General features: G+C 56.2%; 1 protein-coding gene across 47 annotated transcripts in view; it reads right to left on the bottom strand.

Annotated features, from left to right (window-relative positions):
• Window positions 1–13,468, bottom strand: part of ANK2 (ankyrin 2) — a 277,590-nt gene that overhangs the window by 151,492 nt on the left and 112,630 nt on the right. For 6 of the 47 annotated variants that reach the window (XM_084883355.1, XM_084883388.1, XM_084883389.1 and 3 more), the window contains exon 1: window positions 11,819–12,067. The exons of 11 other annotated variants lie outside the window; for them this stretch is intronic. In XM_084883355.1, the coding sequence (XP_084739481.1) occupies window positions 11,819–11,947 (129 nt within the window). In that variant the 5' untranslated portion in view covers window positions 11,948–12,067. Of the gene's footprint in view, window positions 1–11,818; window positions 12,072–13,468 lie in introns of those variants that run through there. 30 more of the 47 variants (XM_084883390.1, XM_084883349.1, XM_084883350.1 and 27 more) reach the window with 10 other exon arrangements.

Genomic DNA, 13,468 nt, shown 5'->3' with positions numbered 1-13,468 from the left:
ATGGCCTCTTTTTGAGCCAGCTACGTATAAAGGAGTGAGTTATATAAAATTGGCGATGAACAGTTTTTGTGCAAAACTAAATATATATAAGGCTAACATGCTAAGTGTCCCTCCCTCCTTCCAACCGGTGCTATGATGCACACTGACCACCAGGGGGCAGACGCTCAGCGCGGGAGCTGCTGGGCTGCAGGGACCTGGCAGCAGCGGTTCTCGGCGATGCACTGGAACCAGAGGAGGAGCCCGATTCCTCGCTGGGCCGCGCGAGTCCACCTTCGGCCGTGGGTTATGTTATTGCTGGGGCACTGTTGGCCCTGAATCTGGTTACTGCATGCTTGCATTTGCGTTCCACACCCTGTACCACAGTGCCCTCTCGCACTCCGTGATTCTCTGGGGATTTCAGAGAACCAGTCTTGGCCCGATCCCCGCAGGCCAGGCCGAGGGACCCCACCTACTGGAGGGACCCCGCTCACTCACAGACGCCCTTTGAGCCACGGTGCCCCCCCAGGGGTGGCCGGCCGGAAAGGGACCTCGGGAGGTTGGCTCCAGGGCATGTCCGGCCCATCTCGCCCAGGCCCACCCTGCTGGCCTTCTAATGAATTTCCTTCCGATGTGCACGAATCCGTGCACCGGGTCACTGGTACATATATAAAGCCAAAGAGCGTGTATGAATGGGAAATAGCATATCACTCGTCACCAAGTAACGCCTAGGTTAGCATGTCCGTCACTGTCCCCATGACCTCCCCTCCCAATGCCACGGGCACTGCTCCCTCCCGCGCTGCCGGTGCTAGGTCTGTGCTGTCTTTTTAAAAAGACTTGCTGTTGTGGAACTGGAAGGGTGTCTGCGGAGAGGGCTGCGTCCACCGCAGCGGCCGCCGTGGAGGCTGGGAGGAGGGATGGGTGGAGCTGGTGCCCCTGTGACCCGTGGGGATGCCCGACGGCTGCTGTGAGGAGGGTGAGCCAGGGAGGGCGGGAGAGCAGCCAGGAAAACATTCACGCAAAAGACGAAGCACACAGGCAATCCCGGCTCCGCAGGAAGTGGCGAGCTAGAGACACGGAATGGGGACATCTGGCGAAAGGGGGGATAGCTGCTCGGTGAGCTGCTCGTTGCTCCTTCCTCGCCGACATCCATGCCGTTATCGGACTTTGACAAGATAAGGAAACCCACCCGGCCGGGGCTGGGAAGCGTGCTGCTGACTGTTAGGAGCTCCCTGGGGCCCACATCTCAAGGCTGAGGTCGCCAGGACAGCGCAGCTACCCGTCCAACCCGCACGCTCCCTGACTTATCCCGACACGGAGCAGACCGAACCGCCATCAGGTGGGAGGCTCCGGGGGCTCTGAGCCCGGGCCTGCGCTCACCACACGCCCTCTTCCTGAAGATCCTTCCATCTGGGCAGCAGTCAGAGCAGACCGGGAGCCTTAGAGCTTCTCTCTAACACACCCCCCACCCCCACCGCCCTGCTCAGAAGTAATTGCTTTTAGGTGGACCAATTAGCCTCAATGGCAACTGAGGATCACAGCATCATTAGAAGTCAATCTGCTGTCGCTCCTGAAGCAAAGACAGGGCACAGGGGCGGTGGGAGTGGAAGTACTCCAGTGTCCTCCCATTTTGGGAGGATTCAGGGGGCTTTAAAAATGTCTATATATCCTATCTAATAAAGAGGGAATATGCTAATTGACCATCACTCCGTCAGAAAGATGGCTGCACCCACAGCTGAGGCTAAGTTCCCTTAAGGAGCCTTAACAAGCAATCAGCAGGGACCTGAGGCTACACCCTCCCCTGCCCTGTGGGCTTGACTGGGACCTCAGGCCCTGCCCCCTGCCCTGGCCTCAGGCTGGAGATCCTTAAGCTGCACCTCCTGCCTTAGCACCAGGCTGGGGGACCTCAGGCCATGTCCCCCACCTGGCGGGGCTTGATGGGGGACCTCAAGGCACACCCCACCCCATCTGAGGGACCTCAGGCCATGCCCCCCCATGCTGGCGCCATGCCAGGGGATCTGAGCCTACGCCCCCTTCCCTGGGGGGCTTGACAAGGGTGGGACTGGCCAGGTCTGCATCTAGCCCAATTGGGGGAGAGGGGATGGCTGGGTCTGGGTCTCATGCGATTGAGGTGCATGTAGGTGGGCAGGGACTTGACTCTGGGTCCCCCTTTTAATGTGTACTAATTTCGTGCACCAGCTCCTAGTGTGTGTGTGTGTGTGTGTGTGTGTGTGTGTGTATAAAAGCTTAAGCAACTGTTACAACTGAACAACCACTATGGCGTGCACTGACCACCAGGGGACAGACACTCAACACAGGAGCAGCCCTCTGGTGGTCAGTACACTCCCATAGCCAACCTCCCACTGCCCCTCCCACCTGGCCAACTTCTCGCAGTCCCTCCCCCCTGGCTAGCCAACCTCCTGTGGCCCCCCCACCTGCCCAGCTCCCCCAATCAGCCCAGATGGGGGGCCTGGCCAGCCAACCTCTCGCGGCCCCTCCCCTCTCTGGCCCGCCTGAATCCCCAGGTCAGCTCTGATGGGAGGACTAGCAGCCAACCTTCCTCGGTCCCTCCCCTCTGCCGACTGGCCTCTGATATGCCTTGATCGCTGGCCAGGCCAAGGGTCCCCACCCATGCACAAATTCATGCACTGGGCCTCTAGTATAGTTATAAACACACTAAAGGCCCAGTTCACAAAATTTGTGCATGGGGGCAGGGGATGTCCCTCAGCCCAGCCTGCACCCTCTCCAATCAGAGACCCCGATTCCACTGCCAGCCTGTTTGCCTCCAACTCCTTCCTCTGCCGGCCTGGTCACCCCTAACTGCCCTCCCCTGCAGGGTTGATCGCCTCCAACTGCCCTCCCTTGCAGGCCTGGTGCCTCCCAACTGCCCTCCCCTACTGGCCATCTTGTGGTGGCAATCTTGTGTACACAAGGGGGCAGGATCTTTAACCAAATGGGGGCAGCTATTGTGTATTGGAGTGATAGTCAATCTTCATATTACTCTTTTATTAGATGGGATAGAGGCCTGGTGCATGGGTGGGGGCCAGCTGATTTGCCCTGAAGGTGTCCTGGAGCAGGGTGGGGGTTACTTTGGGGCGTGGGGTGGCCTGGGTGAGGAGCCTATGGTGGTTTGCAGGCCAGCCATGCACCCTGGCGACCCTAGCGGAGGCCCTGGTATCTGGAATTTATTTACCTTCTACAACTGAAACTTTGTAGCCTGGAGCGGAGCCAAGCCTCCTGCTTGCTCCGTGGCTGGCAGCCATTTCTGTTGGAATTTATGTGTCTTCTATAATTGAATCTTTGTAGCCTTAAGTGGAGGCCTGTGCCGGCCAGGGTGTGCGGAAAGCTTTGCTTCTTCCATTGCCAAGGACAACCCTAGCCTTCCGCTCTTTCCAGCTCTGTGGCTGCTGCCATTTCTGTTTGGATTTGTTTACCTTCCAAAATTGAAACTTTGTAGCCTGGAGTGGAGGCTTAGGCCAGCAAGGGCAGACAGAAAGCTTGGCTTCCTCCATTGCCTGGAAAACGCAAGCCTCCCTCCTGCTCTCTGTGGCTGTAGACATCTTGTTGGGTTTATTTGAATATTCTCTTTGATTGGCTGGTGGGCGTGGGTGGTGGGTGTAGCAAAATAATGGCTAATTTGCATATTACTCTTTTATTAGGTAGGATAGGTCAATGCAACGGAATAGATAGCCCAATAAACCCAGGCCTATGTGGTCAAGTAACCTGACAATGGAGGCAAGAACATACAACGGGGTCAAGATAGTCTCTCTTAATAAATGGTGTTGGGAAAATGGGGCAGATGCATGGAAAAATGATACTAGACTCTTTGCTTTACACCATATGCAAAAATAAACTCAAAGTGGATTAAACACTAAATGTTAAACCGGGAACCACAAACTCCTAGAAGAGAACCGAGGCGGTAAACTGTTTGACATCCATCTTAATATGTTTTTGGGAAGTTCTCCTCATGCAAAGGCAACAAAAGTAAAAGTAAACAAGTGGGATTACAGTGAAAAAAAACTTCTGCACGGCGAAGGAAACCATTAACAAAACAATTTATGGAACGAGGGAACATATCAGCCAATGACACATCCAAAAAAGAGGTTAACATCCAAAATATATAAGGAATTCATACAACTAAGTATCAAAATTAAACAATTAAAACAACCCACTTTAAAAATGGGCCAAGGACCTGAATAGAATTTTCTCCAAGGAAGACACACAGATGCCCCCCCCTCCCGACACACACACACACACACACACACACACACACACACACTCGAGAAGATGCTCATCATCGCTAATCACCAGGGAAACACAAATCAAAACCACAGTGCGGTCCCACCTCACACCTGTCAGAATGGCCACCATCAACAAACCAACAAACGACAAGTGCTGGTGAGGATGCGGAGAAAGGGAGCCTCGTGCACTGCTGGTGGGAGTGCAGACTGGGGCAGCCGCCGTGGAGAACAGTATGGGGTTCCTCAAAAAATTAAAAATAGAACTGCCATATGACCCAGCAATCTCACCTCTGGCACTTATCCAAGGAAGACAAAAACACTCCCTCGAAAAGATGCACGACCTCTCCGTCCACTGCAGCGTCACTTACAGAGCGCCTACGTGCCCACCAACAGACAGCACATGGGTGACGCGGGTATGTGTACACCGGAGAAGGTCCGCCATAAAAAAGAATGAAATCTCGTCCTTGTGACGACCGGATGGACCTAGAGGGCATTGTGCTGAGTGCGATAAGTAACACCAGGAAAGACAAATACTGGGTGATCTCACTTATATGTGGACCCTAACGAGCAAAACAAAGGAACGAACAGACAGAAACAAACTCACAGACACAGAGCACACACTGACGGGAGGAGTGCGGGAGGGCAGAAAGGGGACAGGACTGAAAGTATAAACTTCAGGTATAAACAGGTGAAGGGACAGAAAGCTCAGCACAGGCAAGAGGCAGCAGACGGTCACAGAGCCAGGGCGTGCCCCCTGGCACGGTGTGTGAATGCTGGCTCCCGGGCTGTGCACTGACACTGACATAGGCTGTATGACGGCTAGCATGTAAGAAGCATTTAGATAAGACACATGTGTCAAACACAAGGCCCGTGGGCCAAATCCAGCGCGCCAGGCCTTGCAATGTGGCCCGCACCGCGCTGTCATCACTGCACTCCGCTGTCAGTTTATGACATTGTCAGTTTATGACTATTCAGTAAACCATTCGGCCCGCGATTTAGGCTGGATTTTAGATTTTGGCCCCTTCTCTGATTGAGTTCGACACCCCTAAGATAAGATAAAATAAATCCGGACAGAGAATGGAGACACAGATCCCAGTCTCCCGTCTCCCATGCATGCCAGGGTTCCGATACTGTGGCCAGGCTGGACCCAGATGGCTCGGATTAGATTGTTCATGAAAAACACTTAAAATCACACATCAGATCTGCAGCGAAAGCATCGCTGAGGTCAAAGAGCTGCCGGCCCCACCAGCAGTTCGGGTGGAACCCCAAAATCCCAGAGAGCTCCCTGCTCTCCCGTGTCCACCACCAAGCACAAACAAGTCTTCCTCATCAAGAAGAAACCACTTTGAGAAATACAAATGAAAAAGGGCACATCATGAAAATAGAGACACAAAAAGGGCATTAAATATGGCGTGAGTAGAATTCTTAATGTCCTGTGTACTCACTGATGCCTACAGCACTTCTACAAAATATGTTCCGTGTTCTTCATGATGTCAGATGGGCTGTACATAGCGCTGTTTTTACCCAAGTGATGAGTGCAGTGACTAATCAAGTTAAAACCTGATTTTTTTAAAAAGGTAACTAACAAATTACTTTTGATTTTTAAAATTAAAACATTTCTATGAACTCAGATTAACATAACAAAAGGAGGGGGAAAGTTGTGTTTAGAGGTTTTAGACTCTGAAAATATATAAACCAGGTCGCAGCTGTGAAAGTTAAGATCCCACTTGCCTTTGAACAGTGTCCTTCAACGCCCACCTCAAGCCACATGCTAGGGACTATTGGGCCACAGCCCCACACGTTGGACAGCCTGTCCCTAAGCCAGTGGCCAGGCCCTCACTCAGGGGTCGAAGGAGCTTCATCACCCAAGCCTGACAGAAGCCCCCGCATCCTGCGCCGGCCGAGTGCCCTGGCAGTGGAGTCACCGTATAAAACAATGTTCCTGCCAAGACCGGGTCTGTGAGCTGAGCTACAAGGACATAGAAGGGACTGTTAAGAAACATAAAATGGGTTTTTTAAAAATCATGATTCTGCCCTAGCCGGTGTGGCTCAGTGGATAGGGTGTCAGCCTGCACACTGAAGGGTCTCAGATTTGATTCCGAGTCAGGGCACAGGCCTGGGTTGCAGGCTGGATCCCCAGTGCGGGGTGTGCAGGAGGCAGCCGATCAATGATTCTCCCTCATCACTGATGCTTCTGTCTCTCTCTCCCTCTCCCTTCTTCTCTGAAATCAATAAAAATATATATATATACACACACATATATATGTATATATATAAATTAAAAGTCCTGTATGTTTCTATGGCAGCCTCCACATGTAAACAGGTATGTCGGAACCTTTTATTTCTGCTTAGTGGGAAAGGAAATCAACAAAACGCAGACACCTCCACGCACAGTGGCCACGGGGCCATGAGGACGTGTCCAGACGGAGGGCGGCACCCAGGCTCCCATGGCCGTGGGGTCCGGAAGCGCTCCCACGTGGACGGGGTGACAGGAGCTCCAGAGAGACAGCTGGATGCTCTCAAAGGTTCCTGGGATTTTCCATGGGGAGGGTTCTGGAGGCATGCGTCACACAGGCCGACCCGTTCTGTTCTGAGTGGCATTTTCGATGACTCTGTTTGGTTTGCTGCCCAGAAATCTGTGTGCGTGTTCGGGCTGAGAACCTGATGTGAGCTCTTTTCGGAATCAGACTGCTGAGCACCGAGAAACTCCGGGCAGGACGGACGGACGGACGGGCGGGCGGACGCCGGGCTGTCCACGCTCCTCCCACCCAGCGGGACACCCATGGGCCCCGGTAACGTGGGCTTGGCCGGCACTGTATGTCTGTCTATTTGCCACTCATTCTTTAATACGATTCGACATTTACACCGCACGTGCCTCTCCGCACTTGCAAATAAAACTTCCTTCCGTGCTCAAAGATGGTGCCGCTGCCATCACTCTATAAGGCTGCCCCTCGCCTGGGCCTGGGCTCCTGGCTGGAGCAGCGTGCAGTTCGCCGAAAGGTGGCGGGTTCCGTTCCCCGACGGGGCACATAGCCAGGGGGTGGGTTTGATCCCTGTTTGGGGAGTGTGTGGGAGGTAATCAATCGATGTCTCACTCTCTCTTCCCCCCCCACTTCCCTCTCTCTCTATCTCTCTCCTCCAACTCCCCTTCCTCTTTCTCTTAAATCATAAAAGCATATCCTCATGTGAGGATTTTTTAAAAATCTTCATCTTTCCATGCCCCTTTGCAACTTGGTGATAAACCACTGTATATATTCAGTAAGTATTCTCATTGTCGCCAATTTAACAAGCAGTAGAGACCAGGAAAATGGAGGGGGGGGGCGGGGGAGACTCCCAAAGATGTCCTAGAAATAATAAGCTGTAATCACCCCAAAATAATAAGATCATAAAAGCAAAGAGCCGCCCTAACTGATTTGGCTCAGTGGATAGAGCATCGGCCTGCGGACTGAAAGGTCCCGGGTTCAATTCCGGTCAAGGGCATGTACTGGTTGGTTGCGGGTACATCCCCAGTAGGGGGTGTGCAGGAGGCAGTTGATCGATTGATATTTTTAACTCTTTCATTGATATTTTTAACTATCGCTCTCCCTTCCTCTCTGTAAAATAATCAATAAAATATTTTTTTTAAATAAAATAAAATGAAAGCAAAGAGCGGATCAGAACCTTTCTCTATGAAAACCAATGGAAAGGACTTGGAAGTTTGCTTTTGTCCCACACAAAACCACCTTTCTGTGTCGGCTGCCAGAATGCAGATGTACACACACATTTTTAAGTCTAATAAAAAAATAGAAAAGAACGAAGATAAAATCATAGTCCATCATTGATGGCAACTGCTGTGCTTAAGAAGCAAATGTAGACTTTGAACAGCTCATTTTCTAAACATCTCATGGAATATTTTGGTGCAGTTACAACAGAATCACAGCCATAAGGGCATACAACTTCCTCTCGGATGTGTCACTACCGTGTTCTTAGTAACTTCATTCTTTTTCTTTTTTAAAAAAAAATATACATATATATTTTATTGATTTTCCACAGAGAGGAAGGGAGAGGAATAGAGAGCTAGAAACGTCGACCAGCTGCCTCCTGCACACCCCCTACTGAGGATGTGCCGGCAACCAAAGTACATGCCCTTGATCGGAATTGAACCTGGGACCTTTCAGTCCGCAGACCAATGCCCTATCCACTGAGCACACCGGTTTCGGCAGTAACCACATTCCTTTAGGTGCGGGACAGGGCTGCAGGTGAAGAGGGAGGCGTCTCCGTCAAAGGCTGAGTCACTAACTCCACCTTCCGTGCGGGACCAGGCCGAGGAGCACATCCCTCTTTCCCGCCAAAGAGCTCTGGGGCCTGGGCTGCCGTCCCAACTCTGCCACAAACTAGTGCGTCTGATCCAGCGAGTCCCTCAGCGCGGGCAGGCTGCTCCGGAGGGATCGGCGGACACGGGCCACCCTGGTGCTTGGGAACATGGCCAGCTTCTCACCGGGAAAGGCTGGGCTTCGGCGCCGTGGGGACGCTGGCAGGAAGTTTCTCAGGGACCAGGGTCCTAAGGACAAGCCGTGCGCATGGCCTCTCCGTGGGCCAGTCCCGCTCGGCCACAGACCTTCGGCGTCTCGGGAAACGGGCTGTCCGTGCTGAGAAACGGAGAGCATATCGACTTATTTGAAAATAACAGGCCATTTTGTTTAAATGAGGAAGATTATTTCAAGATACGCTTTGCTTTCAAGGATGGGATGGTGGGTGTGGCTGTTTTTTAACCAGCCCCTGGAAATTATTTATTTTCCAAATTTTAAAAAAAAAGTACGGTTGAGAAACAGCACGTGGTTGTGGAAAGAACACTTTACTGGGAATCTCTTTTCACAACTGCATCTCACAAGCGGGTGAGAAGTCTGATGGAGTTCCAGTATCCTCCGCAAGTCTACAACTCTTAGGCCCTGCCCTGGACACACGACACCTGGATGTAAAAAGAAATGACTTAGATTAATGCCAGCTAACATCAGCCTCTTCTCCCTGTGAAAGCTAAAGCATCGATGGAGTCTTTTAAGCAAATAAATGCTGGATTAGTTCGTTTCAACGCATCTTCCCTGTGGGCCACCTGCTCACAGCTTCCCGTGACCGCGCGGAGCAAGAGGCACACGCTGGCTCTCACCCAGCCCCACGGGAGCTCCCGGCACCCTATCCCACCTCCGAGTCTCTTCTCCTGCGACGGAAGCAGGTCCCGCAGGCCGGACGGTGCCACTCACAAACCACGCTCCGAGGGCCGGCAGAGGGACTGCAGCCACGCTCGCAGCATGTTTCAAGTTCACAAATAATTAAAATGTATTGAAACATGGAATGGAGCACAAGATCATAAAGCAAAGATATATTTTTAATTAACAGGAAGCCCAAATAAGAATATTAAAAATAAATCCAAATATAAGGCTACTTAATTGTCCTGTTTTTATTACTTCATAATTTTCACTTGAGTGAAAATGTTTTCAAAATCAGCTTCTTTGTTTTTTATGCGTTCCAGCTGGCTTCTATCTGCATTTGGGGACGCAGGCTTGTCTGAAGGACACGTTACAGATGAATGTGCACATGTGTGATGCACAGCACCTGCATGGCCCAGGGGCCCGTGGGCGGAAAAGGGCACAGGACACACAGCACAATGACCTTCCGGCTACTTCCTGGGAGGGAGCTCCGGAGAGCCACTGACCGCCACCTCCCGGGTCCATTTCCTCAGGAGCTACCGTAAGGAATGATGGGGAGACACCTTGTTCTTCCCTCAAACCACATTTCAGAGCTGGCTCCGTGGCCGTGGGGGGGGGGGGGGGGGGCAGGGGGAGGGGGGCAGGGGGAGGGGGTGTGATCTAGAAAATAAATCCAAATCCGCTGACAGCCAGCCCCACACTCAGCCTCGGCGAGCGGTGAGCACCCACCAGCGCCGGCCTCTGCCGTGGGCGAGAGGACCACCCACAGGTGAGTCTAAAGACCAGAACAAGAACAAGCAGTAGCTGCGCCGGATCCGCCCTGACCCCCCATTCCCCGTGGGTCTGGCCGAGGGACAGCATCTAGACGTGAGGCTGGGCGGACCCTGACACATGGCCACGCGACTAACCAATGGCCACGCCTGCCCTGCGGGATTCCGTTCAGAGCAATGCAGCATCCGCGCCACTGCACTGCCCCGGGCACAGCAACGTTTCCCGTGGCCTGTGGCACAGGAAGGGCACGGACTGAGGAACAGGCCAGGCGAGCAGGCCTCCGGCGTGTGCCTGGTCCTCTGGGGAGCGAGTGAGAGGTTGTGACAGCGTCCTGGCAGGAGGCGGCAGGCTGCGAGGAGAACACGAGATGCAGGTGGTACGTCCGGGAAAGTGCGCGGCCGTGGCAGGGGGAGGAGCAGAGCCAGAAGGCAGGCCTGGCGAGGAGGGAGCGCTCCAGGGAAGGGGCCCGTGGGCTCAGAGACCACAGACAGAACAAACAGCCTGGCCGGCGTGGCTCCTGGACAGACCGTCGTCTGCAAACGAAAGGGTCCCACGTTTGATTCTGGTCAAGGGCACGCACCTCGGCTGCAGGCTCCTCCCCAGCCGGGCCCTGGTCAGGGCGCACGCAAGAGGCAGCCAATCGATGTGTGTGTCTCACATCCATGTTTCTGTCTCTGTGTCCTTCCCGCTCTCCCCCACTCTCTCCAAACACCAGTGGGAAAGGATCTCTGGGTGAGGGTCAAAAAAGAAAACAAAAAGCAAGAGCCAATGCCCCGCAGGAAGGCCTCGGCGGGCGGGCAGACAGCGCACCCAGAGCGCCATGCCCGCCGAGGCTTGCCGCGCGGCCCTCCCGTGGGCATGGCAGTGTGGTCCCGGTCAGGGAGCGCGCAGCCTCAGGGGGTCCTCGGGCTTCTGTCCAGAAACAGGGCGCAGACGCCCCATGGAAAAGGCACCCCTTCCAGCACAGGAGGAGCACACTCAGCGCTGAGCAGGAGTGCTGAGCACACGCCGGCCCTCATCCCAGAGCCGAGCACAAGCTGCTCCTGGCACCACATGCCCTCCGGAGGCTGACAATCCATCCGTCCATCCATCCATCCATCCCCGCGTCGCCCTCCCCGAAGCCAGCCCCGAGCCAGATGGCCTCCGAGTGGAGGACAGCGGCTAACGGTTAACGAGACAGTAATTCTCAGCTGAGCCACCCCCTCTCCCACCTGGCCTGGCACCTAACCCATCGTCCGGAAAGAGAAAGCCTGAGATTCATGCTGGAAACCAAAGAAATACAAAATAAACATAACAACTGCAGCGTTAAAGCCCAGGCCCTGCTGGCCGCCAGCGCTCTGCCCGCACACACCGTGGTCCGTGACTAACGGGAGGAGAGGCGCTGCGGCTGACAGCGGCCCCCGCCGCCCCCGCCCCTCCAGACCCGGAACGGAGCCGGCGGGGCTGGATGAAGATAACGGGGGCTGGGGCGCCCCTGTCCTGCGGGGCGGTCAGCCCCGCTGCCCAGACCGGCCGCCCCCGGCGGCGCACCGCCCTGCAGCCCGGGGCCGGGGGGGGGGGGGGGGGAGCGGTTCGGGGATGCGGGGGCGGGGGTGAGGGGAGTCAGGGGGGCCCAGGAGGCCGGAGCGGGGGCGGCCGCGCCCCTACCTTCCTCTTGCGCTCCGCGCGGCCCCGCGGGCTCCGGCGCTGCTTCTTCCTCTCGCGCTCCAGGACCTTCTCCTTCTCCTCCAGCTCGGCCTCGCGGACTTTCTTAATGGAAGCCGCGGCGTGAGCCATGGTGGCGGCTCCGCGCCCCGCGGTGCTGGTGCAGGTGCGGCGGGAGGGCTTCCCGGGTGGGGCCTCCTCTGCAGCCTCCGCGGCCGGGCCCCCAGGTGCGCGCCCGGGGCTCCCGCGGACGGCGGCCGCGCTCCTGCGTGGGCGGCACTGCGGCAGCCCCGCCCCGGCCCGGCTGCAGATGCGGCTCCGCGCGGCTCCGTGCGCGGCGGGCGGCGCGGGGGGCGGCTCGGTGCGGGGCGGGGGGGGGGGCGGCGCTGTGCGGGGAGGGCGGGCGGCGCGGGGCGGGGCGGTGCGGGGCGGAGTGGGGGGCGGCTCGATGCGGGGCGGGGGGGGCGGGGCGGGGCGGGGCAGAGGAGGCCCCACCCGGGAAGCCCTCCCGCCGCACCTGCACCAGCACCGCGGTGCGCGGCGGAGGGGGGGGGGCGGCTCGGTGCGGGCGCACAGCCTGCCTCCGCCCGGCTTGTGCGGGGCGCCGCGGGGACGGATCACGCGGCTGCAGGAGGCGCGGCCGGGAAACCTGCCACAGCCCCGGGCGCGTGGGCGGGCGGTTCCCGATCCACGCGGGGCCGGGGAGGGGAGGAGGGCGGGAGATGCCTGAGACCGGGTGGGCAGGCAGGCTGTGAAATCCGGATTAGCCAGCGAGGTCCCGGCGAGTCCGCGCCAGGAGACCAGAGAAAGGAGCCGGCGGGATCCGGAGCCCACGCACGCGGGGTTCCCCGTGTCCCCACGCCTTTCCTGCCAGATTGCCGGGCGTGGCCAGCTTTACCCGGACCCTGGGCGGCCTCCTTCCTGACCCGCACCCTGGGCCCGGACAGTCAGGGCCGGGCGCAGGGGCCCTCCCCACGCACCGCCTCCTCCGCACGGTCCCTTGGTGAGAAAAGGTAGACAGCGCCCCGTGGAAAGATGGTTTTGGGTGGAACCCAGCCCTGAGGCGCGCCTGCGCAGACATGGAGGGTGCCGGTGCGTTGGGTGCCACACGCGGATAAGACAGTCGCTCTTCCAGGAGGAAGACACGCGTTTTCCATGCGGGGCATGGTCCCTACGCCTTAGCTTATCACATTGTAACGTAGATTTTTCTCTGGTACCTAAACAAGGTGGAAGCAGTAGGTTAGGCAAATGCCCCACAGGAAGCAGGTGCACTTGGTGGTAGGAGAGAACCAATCTGGTCCAAGCCAGTCAATGTGGCAGGTGTGGCTCAGAGCGTCACTGTGAGCCAGGAGGTCAGGGTTTGATTCCTGATGGGGCACAGGCCAATCAATGATTCTCTGTCATCATTGATGTTTCTATCTCTCTCTCCTTCTCCCTCTCTGAAATCAATAAAATCTATATATATTATAGGCTAAGTGACCAAACCACTGGTGGACCAGTTGCTATGACATGCAATGCCCACCAGGGGGCAGGTGCTCAGTGCAGGAGCTGCCCCTGGTGGTCAGTGTGCTCCCAAGTGGGAGCCCTCAGCTGACCCACAGGCACCGGGAGCCAGGCACAGCAGGGCCCGGATGGGCGGGAGCACCAGGCAGG

The sequence above is a fragment of the Pipistrellus hanaki genome (assembly GCF_964339955.1).
Source record: "Pipistrellus hanaki genome assembly, chromosome: 5".
Taxonomy (NCBI): domain Eukaryota; kingdom Metazoa; phylum Chordata; class Mammalia; order Chiroptera; family Vespertilionidae; genus Pipistrellus; species Pipistrellus hanaki.
This window is presented reverse-complemented; position numbering and strand designations above follow the sequence as displayed.